The 16,954-nt window shown below is 27.9% G+C and overlaps 1 protein-coding gene across 1 annotated transcript in view; it reads left to right on the top strand.

Moving 5' to 3' along the window:
- The window catches only part of LOC100205423 (ER degradation-enhancing alpha-mannosidase-like protein 2), a 53,142-nt gene that overhangs the window by 16,586 nt on the left and 19,602 nt on the right, over window positions 1–16,954 (top strand). Inside the window, exons 4-6 of the mRNA XM_065820352.1 lie at window positions 3,017–3,122; window positions 3,716–3,841; window positions 3,986–4,123. Of these exons, the coding sequence (XP_065676424.1) occupies window positions 3,017–3,122; window positions 3,716–3,841; window positions 3,986–4,123 (370 nt within the window). The remainder of the gene's footprint in view (window positions 1–3,016; window positions 3,123–3,715; window positions 3,842–3,985; window positions 4,124–16,954) is intronic.

The following is a 16,954-nucleotide window of genomic DNA, read 5'->3' as shown; positions in this document are numbered from 1 at the left end:
TAAATACACAAGTTGATTTTATACTTGTTACAAGCATATGCTTAATTATGTTATGTATATATTTTTACAACTTTAATGTTGTAAAAATATATAACAAATATACTTTAAAAAATATAGCTTATCATGGCGTTTAAAAAATTTTTCAATCACTGTTAGAATTGAAAGGTACTGGAAAAAAAAAAGATGAAATTTATAAAGCAAGGTTTTATAAAGCAATGATTAACAAACAACTTAAAATATTGCAAATTATATGAATCAGGAAAACAAAAGGAAGGAAGCAAATTCCAAAGGAGTTGTGTAGTGATGTCTAAGGAGAAAAACGTGAAAAATTAGAATTTTTGGAGTGCTTAGGAACAGTCGCAGTAAAAGGACGAGATTTAATTAAATGACAAATTAATGCACAATATGACAATATAAAGCACAATAATGAATTTCAGTTGATGGCACAAAAGACATTAGCTTTTTAGAGCCCTTTATAGTATTTATAGAAAAGAGAAAGAGAAGCAACATTACAAAGATTTGATAATAGTTAGAGGTTGGCTGCAAGAGCAGGTCCAACTTAGTTTACAATTCGTTTTTGCACCTTGTCTAAAAGAGAAAGGGAATCATTGAAAGATCTGCCCCAGATATGGCAACAGTATTTAATACAAGATTTGAGATAAAAATATAAATAGCGGTAAGCACAATAAAAAGATGCAACCTTAGCAGATGCTAATTTTGTAATGGATTTGATATATGGTTTCCAAAAAAATCGGAAGTAAGAGTTAATCCTAGAAAATGAAGGGTAGATGACTCATAGAGTACATAATCGTTAATAGATATAGGAAGATCTAGATTATTGCAATAACGATTAGTTGAAGAAAAGTTTTATCTGTGTTAAAGTTCACCAGCCACTGGGTGCCCCATGCTGTAACAGAAGTAAGGTCCTTTTCAAGCTCAAAAGGCTCCTCTAAGCAATCAAAGAGTGTTGGCTTCTTATCAAGACAAGAGTAAATGCTAGTATCATCAGCAAACAGCACGACCTTAGATATGAGAATTTCTTGGAGATTGTTAATGCATTTAAAAAAAGTATAGGGCCAAGGATAGAACCTTAAAAAACCCCTGAAGTAACAGGATATGAAGAAGAGTGTTGTTCATCGAGGACAACTTTTATACTGCATAACTTTATATTGGTAAGGAAGGATTCAATAATCATAAGGATGTTGATACACCGTAAGAAGTGAGCTTGTGGAGACGACCAGCTTACTGAACTTTATGAAGCTTTAGAAATGTCGAGACCGATAGCCTTTCCACATCTATCTAATGCACGATAAAACCTATCACTTATTGTGTATATATATATATATATATATATATATATATATATATATATATATATATATATGTATATAGTTCTATAGATTGTTGCATTTGGGAGTACGGCGGAAGGAAAAAAATGATTCTTATGCCAACAAATACGTCACTTTTATTTACTTTTGACTTTGGTCCAACATTTGCGTGTTGTCAGAAAGTAAAAACTATTAATTTAATTACAAATTAATCGTTTTTTAAAAAATCTGCAAAAACACAAATTTAATATTTTTTTATTATTATTATTTTTTTATATTAAATTTGTAGCAACACTCCGCGCATGGTTTACAGTAAAAAAAATAAAACCATTTTATTAAAAAAAATAAAAATAAAAACATTGTTTATATTATTAAAAACATTCAGAATGTTTTAAAAACATTAAGAATGTTTTTAAAAACATTCTGGTCAATTAAATTTGCGTTTTTGCGGTTTTTTTAAAAAACAATTAATTTGTAATTAAATTAATGATTTTAACTTTCTGACAACATGGAAATGTTGGACGAAAGTCAAAAGTAATTAAAAGTGACATATTTGTTGGCGTAAGAATCATTTTTACTCCCAAAGGCAACAATCTATAGGTGTATTATATATATATATATATATATATATATATATATATATATATATATATATATATATATATATATATATATATATATATATATATATATATATATATATATGTATGTATGTATGTATGTATGTATATACAAACTATATATATAGTTTGAGCAAGCATAAAATGAGTTTGTGCAAAATAAATTTTTATAACATTAAAAAAAATTGTGACTTTTTCAAATGTTATAACATTTTAAAAAAATATGTGACTTTTTCAAATGTTTTTTTAAATTAAATTTTTTTTAATGTTTGATATTATAAACATTAAAAAAATGAATATGAATTTAAAATAAAAATTTTTTAGTAGAAAGACATTGACTAAGAAAAAGTTTAATAACAAACTTTTATCAATTTATTTTTTGATAATTAAATTTTTATAAGAAACTGATTTTTTATTTAAGAAACCAATCAGTTAGTTCAATCTAATTAAAAGAATTTTCGAATTTATTTGGCGCTCTTTCTTAATTTTTTGTTTGAAATAACAAGATTTTATGTCAAAAAAGGTTTATTTGTTTTTTCAAAAATTACTTTTTTATTTTAGTTACAACTGTTAATCTTTTATAAACAACTTTACAAACCTGACCATATTGTCATTAAAGCTATAGTGATGTTACAAACAATTTTTTTTTTTAACCAATTCTGCTATAACTTTGAATTGTAATTATGTAATATTTATGTTTACTATCATAATAATACAGAAAGTTAGTTCTCATGCTTGTTATAATTGCTATCCAAACCCTTGGTCAATGTTGCTGCACTCCTTACTTGTTAAATCTGTTTAGTCAGTCTATGTATGTACTAGCCCCCTGGCAGTCCCTCATTTCAGTATATTGTCAGAGTGCTTATCAAAGTATGCACTGATTTAAATATTTTATTTTTAATTTTATACTTTTAAAATGATATACTTGTGATTGTAAAACTTTCTTTTAAGTTGGTTATATTAACAGCAATAATGAACTTAAATCTTCAGGTTTTTTAATTTATGAGAATTGGTTTCTATGTTATGAGATTAAGTTTGTAAGTTATGAGATTATTTTAAAACCTCTAGATCATGGGTAATATGACAGAGTTTAAACGTGTTGCTAAGCTGCTTGAAGACACAATTTCATTTGAACGTGATATTAATGTTTCAGTATTTGAAACAAATATTAGAGGTAAGAATACAAGATTTTTTATTTAATATACCAATAGAAAAAAAACATCAGGGGATGACCATTTTTATAGTCACAGGGCATTTTTTTCAGGTAATATAATTTAATAAATAAACGCAATAAAGTTATTATTTCAATACATTTTTTAAATTGCATGCATTTTAAATTGAATTTTTTTAAAATTAACAGTTTCATTATTTTACCTAGATGATAAAATAATATAAATAATAAATCAAAAATAATAAAATACATATTATAAAATAAAAATTTAAATTAAAGTTGTTATGTTATCAGTTATATGAGTATTTAGTAGTTAATACCAAGTATTTAAATAAAAAATGAGTTTTAATAAGTTAAATAAACAATATTATATTTTATATAATTATAAATTTGTCTTTGTGGTCTTTAAAAAATTTTAGTATTTAGTAATTTTTAGTTTTTTCTCTGTTGACCTTTTTATGAAATATCTGAATAATTTTTTTTATTATTATTCAAGATGTCTAAGTGAAAAACTAGAAATGTAGAAATCAGTTTAACTCATAATCATGATCATTATTTTGCAAGATGCAAGTTAAGTTAGAAAATCTTTATTTTAGTTGTTGGCGGATTATTATCAGCACATCTTCTTTCATACAAATCTGAGGTTGAACTTGAGCAAGGCTATCCATGTGAGGGACCATTACTTAGATTAGCTGTTCAAGCTGCTGAAAAGCTTTTGCCTGGTAATTTTCAAAGTCAACTTTAATAACATTTTAATATCTTTAATAAAGTTTATGTAAAAAATATATGAACAGTACTAAGTATGTTTTTAGCTTGTTTATCTTTTTAAACATATTAAGTTTATGTTTTGATCCTAAACTTTATAGCCTTTGTGACCAATACAAGTATGCCTTTTGGAACAGTTAACTTTGATCATGGTGTACCTAATGGGGAAACACCAATAACTTGTACTGCAAGTGTTGGCACTTTTATATTAGAGTTCGGATCTCTATCATATCTTACTGGTAAGATTCTCTCCATAAATATTTTAAATATTTTATATATATATATATATATATATATATATATATATATATATATATATATATATATATATATATATACAATTTAAAACAATGCATGTATAAACAATTTTAAAATGTATTCGACAAAATAGAGTTCTCAATGTTCTTAAAAGATCAAAACAATAAATTAGTAGAAAATCACTCAACTAAAATTTTTTGTGTTAAATGAAAAATTTTTGTTAAGTGATTTTCTAGTAATTTATATATATATATATATATATATATATATATATATATATATATATATATATATATATACTTGTTTCTCCGCGTAGCGGCCTTGTTCGTCAAGGCTCGTGTTTCGGAGTTAGAGAGTTGAGAGAGGGTTATAACCACAAGTAGCCTCCTCATCTGTAGTGGGCTTCTTGGCCTTGGGTAGGTGAATTATAAAAAAATATATATATATATCTTTACATATATATATATATATATTTATAGATATTTATATATATATATTTATAGATATTTATATATATATTTATAGATATTTATATATTTATATTTATATATATATATATATATATATATATATATGAATATATAAATATATATATTTATATAGAGATATATATATGAATATATAAATATATATATATATATATATATATATGTATATATATATGTATATGTATATATATATATATATATATATATATATATATATATATATATATATATATATATATATATATATATCAGCCTTTGTAATTAAAAAAAAAAGCAATTCATTGCTGATCTTAAACTATTTTTGATTGACATCAGGTTGGTGCAAAGTTTTTATCATAACAACATAGAAATGAGGTCAGATTTAGGTTGGCAAATTATTGCCGACCTCGTTTTTCCTAATTCCGAGGGTTGTATAGTATATATGTTACTGTTACCCGCAGTACAAGGAATTAGCTAAATACTAATGTTTATGATATAGTTTAATATTGCAACTCTGAGTTTCATGTGTTACCACAATCATCAGGCAAGTAATAAAAGTTTTATCTTGCTACGATTTGTTTAGTGGGTGTTACAGCTTATATTTGTATTTTGGATTTTTAACGAAGGGAATTAGACAAAAACTACTCCCTTTAACATCAGATCAAACAAAAAACACCTAAGAATCGTTAACGCAATATAATATGGTTCAACCCCCTATTTTAAAAAAACATCTCCACAAATGTTGCAAAAATGTTCTTGTACTTACTAGAAAAAAACTTCATTAAGACACACAAACTTCACAAAATCTTAAACAGAAAGACTGTAAAGGTAAGCTACAGTTGCACTGAAAACATAGAAAAAATTATTAAAAAAACACAACAAAAAAATTATCTTCCCAAGAATTGAAAATAATAACCCAAAATGCAATTGTTGAAACAAAGTAGAACGCCCTCTGAATGTTAAGTGCAAATCCACAAATATTATGTATAAATGCATCATCGCAGCAAAAAACCAACCCAACAAAGTTTATGTCGGATTAACGGAAGATGAGTGGAAAACCAGATATAACAACCACAAATCACCATTCAGTAATATTAAATACAAAAAGTCTACTGCCCTATCAAAATACGTCTGGGATTTAAAAAATAATTTTAACGAAACCCCTATGCTAACATGGTCTATTCTCAAGTCTGTACGCCCCTACTCAAATCTTTCCAGAAGATGCCCACTATATGTCTGTATAAGAAATTTACTACTATATCATATCCAAAACCTGAAGAACTGCTAAATAAAAGAACCAAAATTATATCAAAGTGCTGCCACAAAAACAAATTCTTATTAAAAAATTACAAAGCTCGCTACAAACCTGACTAACAACTAAAAATAACTACATTAATCTACTCCATATATCTCTTGGCTAACTAATACATTATTTACATACACAGCTTTTGTAATATATTTCATAATATTATATATATATATATATATATATATATATATATATATATATATATTTATATTTATATATATATATATATTTATATTTATATTTATATATATATATTTATATCAATTTTAATTCCTATTTTTTTAATATACAAATGATGCACATTATCACATTAAAAAAAAAAATGAAAAAATAAAAAAAAAATATTTTTTTAAAACATTAAACATAACTATTTCACAACTATTAGCTAACTAAAAATAAATTAATAATATTATTAATCTAACAACTAATCAATTTCCGTTTGTTAAAAATCCAAAATACAAATATAAGCCGTAACATCCACTAAACAAATCGTAGCAAAATAAAACTTTTATTACTTGCCTGATGATTGTGGTATCACATGAAACTTAGATTTGCAGTATTAAACTATATTATAAACATTAGCATTTAGCTAGTTCCTGGTATTGCAGGTAACAGTAACATATATACTATATAGCTTTAGTTTATCTATTGAGCACTCTTTTAAGAATACAATATTATACATGATAATACAAAGATATTTTCTTTATTCATATATATACACTTACATGTATATATATATATATATCTATATATATATTTATATATATATATATATATATATATATATATAGACACACATATATATATATACACACATATATATATATATATATATACACACACATATATATATATATATATATATATATATATATATATATATATATATATATATATATATATATATATATATATATATATATATATATATACTAGGGTGCTACTTATGTAGCAATGACTAAAATGACATTTATTCCACTAAAATATATATATATATACTGTATATAACTTATGTCATGAAACCGACTTGTGCAATAATTTATGTAGCAGAGAAATGTATAAATTGTTCCAGAACATCGTATAATGCTGTGCACAGTCAGCCAGGACAGTGACGTCAGAGTGACATAATTGTTTGGGAAGCTTCTGTAGAGTTTTAAAATTTTCCTCAGCTGTTTTGCAGTCTGCTATAAACTGGTATATAAGCAAAGTGTTCAAAGCAGCTAGTTGAGTTTTAATTATCTTAATTTGGTGTCAACATTATTATTGCTTTGTTTTAATTATTGTGGAGTCTCTATAGTTTGGTATAGAGAGATCTTTGTTATATTTGGTAAGTTACATTTAACTCTTTTGCAAATTATAATTGAGCATATAATATTTTATTAGTGTCTGCCTTTTTCATTTTCTATAATTGTTATTTGCTACTTTTGAAATAAAACATTTTAACAATAACAGTTCAATTGAAAACTTAATAAAAGTTTCTTTAATTTGTTATGTAAATTATATTGACATTAAGGCCTTTCCTATTTCAGTTGCTGAGTAGAAGACAATGTGTCATTCAAGAAGAGCTCTTCTAACACGGAGAAGAACAAAGAAACCTGGACAAAGAACTTAGTCCAGTTTCATGCCCTATCAAGAAGAGACAACCTGGCAATTTATGAAGCACCCTTGGGCGAACGGAGTCGCGTGCCTCTGAAAAACCACGTCATTAGATGGTTCAAATTTCTTGAATCCACTGCCAAAGAACGGAGATTGAGGATCGGTTTAATTGCTGTAGAGCTTAAAGACCTATGGAGCAAGATGTTGAACTTCCCGCATGTATCTGATCAAGCCGTTTGTGCAAAACTAGCAAAACTTCTGAAAGACTGCGATCGCTGCAGAAAGAAACAAAACTTTGATTGAATGAATTGTTTGACATGACCAAGATGAAAGGCGAATGGTTGTGCAAAGAGGATGAGAACCTTTACAAACTGCACATTGAGAGCAAAAGTCGCATTGGTTATTCGAGTAGCAAACCTGCTAGTGCCAATATCATTCACCCATCCAAGCGAATTAGGGCAATGGAAGCGACTGTATCCACACTTACCAGCTTAGCGCTACCTGATTGTTCCGAAAAAAGCACGGACTCATCCAAGAACAGTGTTGACAGTCCTTGGGAGGATGACAATGCAGCATCAATGAACAAAAGGAAGCATAACCCAACAGGCATTGCAAGACGTCTTGTTACATGCTCAAAGCTGTTGTCCCACAGAGCAGCAGCAGTGGTGTGCTTTGAATATCAGGCCGTGGTCCACAAGAATGAATCTAAAGAAATTAAGTTGATTGCGCTAAAATTGAAAGATGGGAAAGCTCAAACAATTACAGAAGGACTCCAGGATGTGTTAGAGGAGTTCAACATGTGGGGATCAGTTGTGATGATTGTTGCTGACACAACAATCGTGAATACCGGCAAGAAGACAGACGTTATTGTTTGGCTGCAGCAAATGTTCGAAAAGAATGGTCACCCCAAACCCAAGTTCATCAGTTGTCAGCACCATGTGCTAGATCACTTTCTTCACGTTGTCATGGACGATGAGCTCCATGGGTCGACTAAATCACCAAGCATCAAGTACTTCTTTGTGCAGGGTTTGATGAGCAATTAGGATAAATTGAAAGCAGCCTTCAGCAACGGTAAAACTAAGATTAAGGAGACAGGCAGCTGGAGAGATGACATGAAGTTTCTCTACCACCTCACTCGTGTCTTCCGTCACTTAACTGAGAGAAATGAGATCTCCTTCATGAATTTCAAACAGATCCCAAACATCAGCAATGCACGCTGGAACTCTCTTGCCATTCTAGCCTTTCTTGCGTTTATTCTGATGCCAGAAATCCGGATCAGGTTGCGTAAAATCTGTTTATTCATTTCTTACTCATGGGCTGACCATTGGTTCAGCAGTCAATTGTTCCACGTTTTGAAGAATTATCTGAAGCTCTGAATGACAACCCAAAAGCTCTCAATTGCTTGAAAACCCACTGGAAAACATGACTCTCCAATCAACATTGCTGGAAGCAACCAATGCTGCAAGCGTGCCATCAAAGTTATGCAAGAATTGCACGACTCCTGTCGCAACAAGGACAAGCTCCCACTGAGATTCATCCTTTCTAATGACATTATCATAAATATTTGACTTCCTTGTGCGTTTGATGATCCTATATAATGTTGTATGGATGTGACTCTACAGCTTGTGTTCAATTTTGTATCTGCTTACAGTGAAGTCAAAAATTTGGCCAAAAAGCTAATAAATAAAATTCTGAAAATCATTTTGTGCTTGAGGTTTTTTTATCAAATCGCCTTGAATGTAATATTTTATTTAATCTTAAACGAAACCTCATCAAATTATGATACAGGGAAACGAGTTTGTATAAAACCCTAATATATACAGGACTCGCAACTAACGCAAAAAAAACTTTCAATTAATCCCATCACCCTCCAACAACCCTGCCCCTGCAACCTCTCCGGCATAGCTTTGCAGTAGTATAAAATTGTCTTTTTGTATATTAGTTTGTAATTGTTATTTTTTAGCATAATATCTCTCATATTTGAATATTAGCTTATAATGTTCTCATTTGGCGGAGTTTTTTTTTTTGTAATTCACCTCCCCAAAGCCGAGAAGGCCACTACAGATGAGGAGGTTACTGTGGTTATAACCCTCTCTCAACTCTATAACTCCTTGACGAACAAGGCCGCTGCGCGGAGAAACAAGTTGAGTGCGGTACTACCAAGGACGTGGTGGGAATCGAACTCGGAACCTCTCGCTTATGAAGCGAGTGCTCTTCCACTACACCACTACCGCATTACAGCTTAAGTTATAATTTTAAGTTTAAGTTGCAGTTATATTGTAACGTATTTAATACTATTATGATATTACTTTTAGTAATTGTTTTTACTTAACATTTTTACTTAAAAAGATGAAAGTAAAAACCCAAATATTACAATATTTAAACCACTTTAATTAGTTATAGAAAACTGTTTAGTACTAATGTTCATGCTGGCAATAAATTATGTTTTATTTTTAAAGAGTTGTTATTGTGAAAAGCTATAAAACAACAGTAAATCTGCTGTGAAGTTGTTTTGTCAACATAAAGAGTCAGTGTTGATAAACCGCATAAATTTCCAAATTAAAACCTCCAGTGGCTTCTGCCTCCCAGCTGGCTGCGGCTGCCTAATTGGAGGCAGAAATATTTGCCTCCTGTTGGCAGATGTAGTTAGAAATGGTTTCTCTTTTATTTTTTAAGTAAATGAGCAATTTAAATATTAATTAGGAACAAACTTGACATTTTTCATTTTCGTAAGTTTTATTTTATATGATTTATTGAAAAAAGTTTCAACTAATTAAAATAAATACAAATAAAATCAAATGAAATCAAAAAAATTTTTGAGTAAATTATTTTCATATTTAAAACAAATGTTAAAAATTGGAATACTTATGCCTCAGGTGAAAAAAACATTTTGAAAAAAAAAGTTTATGATAAATAATTAAATTGTCAGTTTATGATCAAAATTTAATATTTTGTTGCCCATTCCTCTTTCTCCTCATTCCAATGTTGTTCCAATTAAAATGAACATGAATGTTGTATTTTATACAATAGTATTGGCACCTGATCGCAAAAAAGATTTTTTATAATCAGGTTAAAACAAGCTGCAGTCTTTCAAATGTTGATAAGTGTTGGCTAAATAATTGTTCTTTTTTTGCAAATTGAATAATTGATATACTGTAAATATTTTGATATACTGTTTACAAACAGTGTCATATTCACAAACTATACAATTATAAGTGCGTAAGATTCGAAACTAATCTAAATTTATAGTTAATAGTTATGTTATTATTGTGATTATATATATCAACTAGAAGGTATATTATTGCACAGTCTTTATCAATTACAGAAGATATCATTCACAACAAGTAGTAATTTTTTTAATAAAAGTCTCTTCTTTTCTGAGAACTTGTTTATGAAGGTTTAAGCTAAATGATGATAAGATGCTAAATGGACCAGTTATATAAACTTTATGTTGCTTTACCGACAATTATGATATTTAATAAATGGATACAATCACCTGAGTCACCTTTCCATTTACTTTTAAAAGATTTTTAAAAAAAAGATTTTCTTTTAAAAATAATATGTAGTCTTTTTAAATTATTTAACATTTCTTTTATGATATTTTGATTAATTTTTAAAATTAATTAAGATTAATGACAAATAGTAAAGCACCATATAACTATTTTTTTATTAATTTTATTTTGTGTATTTAGTCATTCTGCAGTATTTTAAGCAGGGAAAACAGTTATTAACCAAAAGTTTTTGGTTAATAACAGTTGGACTTTTAGTGAAAATTTAAATTGGCATCATCTTTGGATTACCTTTTCAGCAGTTTTTAATATGGTTTATGTTAAAACAGCTTTTATATTAGCATTATTTTAGGGCTGATGATAGTCTAAGCTATTCAGTTCGAAATATAACAAATAGATTAATATCTCACCTGCCAAGTAAATTATTAATAAATGAGAGGGTCAAAATTTTTGAAAAAAGTTAACAATAATAATAACAAACTTATGACAAGAAAGTTTTCTCAAAATTTTGAATGGCTGCAGCAAATAAAATTAATCAGAAATTAACATTAAATAAAATTAATTCTGAAATAAAGATGGTGTAGCTCCTTGGATGTCACACCTTATCAGGTAGCATTATCTTTTTTCCTATAATTGTTGTTAATTGAAAGTTATACTTGTTTATTGTATTTCAAAATTTCATATAATAAGTGAGTCAATGCATACATTTATACATTTTTTAAGATTTTTGTATGGTCTTGCCACACTTTGACACAGTGCAATGACGAAAAATATGCGCTATTAAAGACATAAAACATATATAGCCATAGTTGCAGTGTATTGCACATATATTGACTAAAATAAATAGGGGTAGGTGTATTGGAGTAAACATCAACTGAGGGTATATATTACAAATGATGCCTGTAGGCATTTCATAGGTTGGAAACGTAAAATAATTAAATACTCAATTTGAACTTTTTAAACTCAATTTAAACCTTCTTAAACTTTTAAACGTTTTAAACTTTCAAGCGTGTTAAACATTTTAAATGTTTAAAAGTAAGAGTCAAAATTTTTTAACATTTTATTGATTGAGAATTTTTGTTGTTGTAATTTGTCTAAATTACAAAAAGCAAAAAACAATGAAATTTTTATTGAAAATTAAAAGATATTATTTTACGACATCTAATTAATAAAAATAAGAATATAACATTTTCGTAAATAATAAAATGACCAAAAAATTTAGGATGTCGACTTGTTCAAAAAACCCTTGATCAAAATCTGACAATTTAATTACATATAAATTTTTTTGTCAAAATGATTTTTTTTGCCAATGGCATGGAAGTAAAGTTTCTAATTTTTGACTTATTTTTTAACTTTTGAATATTAAACTACTATTAGTTTTCAAAAAAAAATTGAATTTTTTTAAATAGTCAAAACTTTTGCAATAAAATCATATAAAACCTAATTTTAATGTCAATTTTTTAAGATTTGTTTCTAATTAATATTTAAATAGCTCAATAACTTAAAAAAAAACAGTTAATTTTCTTCACATCTGCCAGCAGGAGGCAAATAGTTCTGCCTCCATTTTGGTGGCCACAGCCAGTTGGAAGGCAGAAGCCACAGGAAACAGCCTCCAAGTCATTCGGCTTCAAAAATTTCATTTGGAGGCGGCCATTAATGGCTTCTGCCTCCCTATTGGCGTTGGTCTCTAAAACATTTTGTCTCCAAAAAAATGCTCTGCCTGCGACCAGAAGTTTTTTTTTTGGAGAAAAAATGTTTTTTTCTTCCACTGGAGGCACAAGAAATAACTGATTTTGCTGCTAAAAATTTATTGGGGGGCCACTGCCAATGGCTTCCGCCTCCCTAAAAAGTTGACTTTTTGATAGAAAGTTACTTTGCCGTTTGGCAGCATTATTAACTCTGTAAAGAGCTTATATTATTTTAAAACAACTTTGTGACATTGTTTTATTGCTGTTTTATACAGTTGATAACATTAATAACATAAAATGCGTTTAAAATAAAATGAAGTTAATAAATCTAATTAATAAATTAAAACATTATCATAAAACTTTAAACTTTATATTTGCTTTTTCTAACTTCTCGGTCTGGCGTACTATTAAAATATTTAAGTACTGCTTCTCGATCTGGCGTACTATTAAAATATTTAAGTATAATTAATTGTTTTATTCAAATGGTTTTTAAATTGATGTTTTCATTCAGTTTTTAATTCAAATTGTTTTGCAATATAAAGTGAGAGAAAAAAATTAATTTAATAAGTTCAACTATATTTCAATAAGTTTAAGTATATGCTATATTAAGTATATGCTATATTAGTTTAAGTATGAACTATATTTCATTAAGTTTAAATATATAATAATGTATATAAGTATTTAAATTATTATTTTTGGTAGAGTAATGTTTTTTTTTTTGGAAATATTTAAAAGTTCATCATTCAAGCTACTAAATTTAAATTTAATGGCAATATCTTTAATCGTATTTTAATTTCACATTTAAATAGGACAGTTAATACTGCAATTAACTAAATATCTTTTTATTTTAATATGTTAAAAGGTAACTTTTATCTCATAAGTGTTATTAGATAATTTTATCTATATATATCTATATATTTATCTATATATATCTATATTTTATCCATCTATCTATCTATATATATATATATATATATATATATATATATATATATATATATATATATATATATATATATATATATATGTATATGTATATGTATACATACAGTGCTGGGCAATGAATTAGAAATTTGTACAATTTCTGTCTATTTCAGCAAGTATATACCAAATAGCCCCCTAAAATATATTAAATATGTTAAAAATGAATGGTATGATGTTAGTGGTATGCAATCTTTATTTGTGTAAATGTATGATACAGTTTTATTTTTTCTTTAGATTATTGTAATTAGATTAGTTTTATTGTAATAATTGTAAGTTAATTGATACAATGGGAAATGTTTCCGATCTCAGCCCTGGTAAAAAACGTAAAATTAAAGCTTATATCCAGTGTTCTTCAATCAAAAGTAAGGATATTGCAACAAAACTAGGCATTTCACCAGCTTCTGTCAGTAGAATTAAACAAAGACTTGAATTTGATGATGATATTTTGAGTTTGAATAGGAAAAACTGTAAACGAATGAGGAAGACGACGACTCGTGATGATCGTCAGCTCATATGTAAGATGAGTCCCAAATCATCCTCTGCCAAGCTGACAAGGCAATGGCAACTCTATGATGTCAACATCAGTTGTAGTACAACAAGGAGGAGGCTTGTGGAACAAGGATACTTGGCCTACAGACCAACTGTGAAGCCTTTTCTGAACAATGCCATGAAGAAGAAACGCATTGAATGGGCTTTGAAGTATCGTGATTGGACAGCTGAAGATTGGTCTAGGGTAAGTATTAAGTTTTTACATTTCCTGATGTATTTTATTACTCTTACTGTACTTTTTACTAATTTATCTACATGTACATGTATGTATTAAGTATGAATATTTATTGGTTAGGGTTAAATAAAAACTGAATAGCAAAATGGTTAAATAAATTTTTTGTTTTGTTTGTTAAGGTCTGCTTTTTGGACGAGTCGTCGATCGAAACCATGCTGGAAAGAGTGCCCTTTGTTCGAAGGCGATGCACTGAACGTGATTTACCGGCCTGTACAATTTCAAAAGTAAAACATGCGGACAAAGTTATGGTGTGGAGTTGCATATCCGTGTTCGGTACAGGACAACTTCATATTGTCGAAGGTACTATGAGACAAGATCAATACAGAAACATCATCCAAGATCGACTTTATCTACAAATAAGGGAATTGCTTGGACAAGGGAGAGGATTATTTATGCAGGATGGCGCTCCATGCCATACTGCAAAATTAGTGATGGAGTTTCTTCATGCTCTTGGCATAGTTGTTTTGGACTGGCTGGGTAACAGTCCCGACCTCAACCCAATAGAGGGATTGTAGAACCAACTAAAGCGTGAAGTTTTAAAGATGTTCTCCACTAACAAACGTGATCTGATAGAGCGTTTGATACGAGTATGGCACCATGACAAACGTCTCGAACGACTTGCTGCCGAATTTATTTGGGGTATGCCTAGACGCATTGCTCAGGTCATAAAGAACAAAAGGAGATCAATTCAATATTAAAGACTGTTTGATGATAAACACTTATCATGTGCTAACTAATTATCATATACATGTACATACATGTAGTTATATACCCTACATACTTTTGTGCAAGTATGTTATTTTGCAATAAATTTACTATTCAAAACGTAATTTTGTTCAAAAATTAAAAATTTCTAATTCATTGTCAAGCACTGTGTATGTATGTGTATATATATATATATATATATATATATATATATATATATATATATATATATATATATATATATATATATACATATATATATATATATATATATATATATATATATTAGTGATCAACCAAAACTGGGTATCGGTTTTGGCTGAAATTTTAATTTGAACCGGTACCGAAATTTCAGTTTTGATACTTTTTATAAATTCAGTAAAAAGCAAAATTTCGGTTGAAAAACATACAGAAAACCGAAAAATTTGTGTAATTTTAAATTTTTATCATATTTAGAAAAACAGCTATTTTTGAGAATTTTCACAAAACATTTTAAGAATTATCACAAAAGTTATAAATATCTCAAAAAAGTCTTTTTTGCGGAGAAAATCTGCTAGTTGTTAACTTTCGCTATTAATTTATATCGCCAACTTATGTATTAAATCTCAACTTGTGATACACGTGTAATCAATTCTAACATAATACATAATATAAAAAAACTATCAGGATTTGCGATCACGCTATGCTTAACTTGAACCCTGTAATAGAAACCAGTACTTACTGCTACACAACGTACTAATACCTATTTTTGTGTAAAGTTGTTTTTTAAACTAATCATGGGAATAGTTTTCTCAAATAAATTTAAAATTACTTCTGATAATGTGAAAATAAAATTAATATATAATTTGTGATGAAATTTTTAAAGAACATAAAAACCAAACATCCCTTTTTGGTATTTTAAGTATTTTAACAATAACTGATTCAAAAACCCTCTGCGTAAACTTGTTATTTAGAAATGCTCAAGTTTTTAAAATAAATAAAAAAGTTTTCATAGGGCTGACAATACCTTACGAACTATGCTTAAAGGTCTATGTAATTTGGGGTAAAGATGTTAATTGTAGAATTCTTAACATTACAGGAAGTAAGTATAGGTCAAACACTAAAATATTTTTTTTACAATAAGGAGATATAGAACATAGGGAGATCAAACAGTTACAGTGTCTGAAATTTGGCTTCTAACTTAGTGACCTTTCGCACAATTCATTTGTGTAGTCAATGTTTTCATCAAGCTCTTGAATTCCGTCATGCATTCGAAATAGGCCCTGATTTAGAATAAGGAATTGAGGGTAAGTTAATTGTTTCTCGATAAGACTTGTATCCTTTATATAACAAGTCCAGATCTAAAAAATCATTCCTGCCATATTTCTTACTTTTAATAACTGCCCCAATAGGCATGTATTTTTTAATTAAATTATTAAAGTTATTATTAATGAACCACTAAGTAATATTAGACATTTTGAGTTAAAAAAATAAAACTATGAATCTTCAAATAATTATTTTTAAGTTATTTCTTACAGAACTAAAAAGTAATATAAAAATATTAATGAAAAAGAAAGATGTTCAATTGGATTAATAAATAAAGAAATCACAAACAAACATGTAATGACAAACAAAAATGATATCAAGAAAGTTTCAAGTCTTAATGATGTAGAAAAAGACATGATAATTAGTTGTTCTGGCATTGAAAGTGATGAAAATGCAACAGTTTCCATGAATGTTTACTTAAAACATTACTCCACAATCCTCATAACTTGCTGTGACCTATTTAAT

The sequence above is a fragment of the Hydra vulgaris genome, chromosome 15, assembly GCF_038396675.1.
Source record: "Hydra vulgaris chromosome 15, alternate assembly HydraT2T_AEP".
Lineage (NCBI taxonomy): Eukaryota > Metazoa > Cnidaria > Hydrozoa > Anthoathecata > Hydridae > Hydra > Hydra vulgaris.
This window is presented reverse-complemented; position numbering and strand designations above follow the sequence as displayed.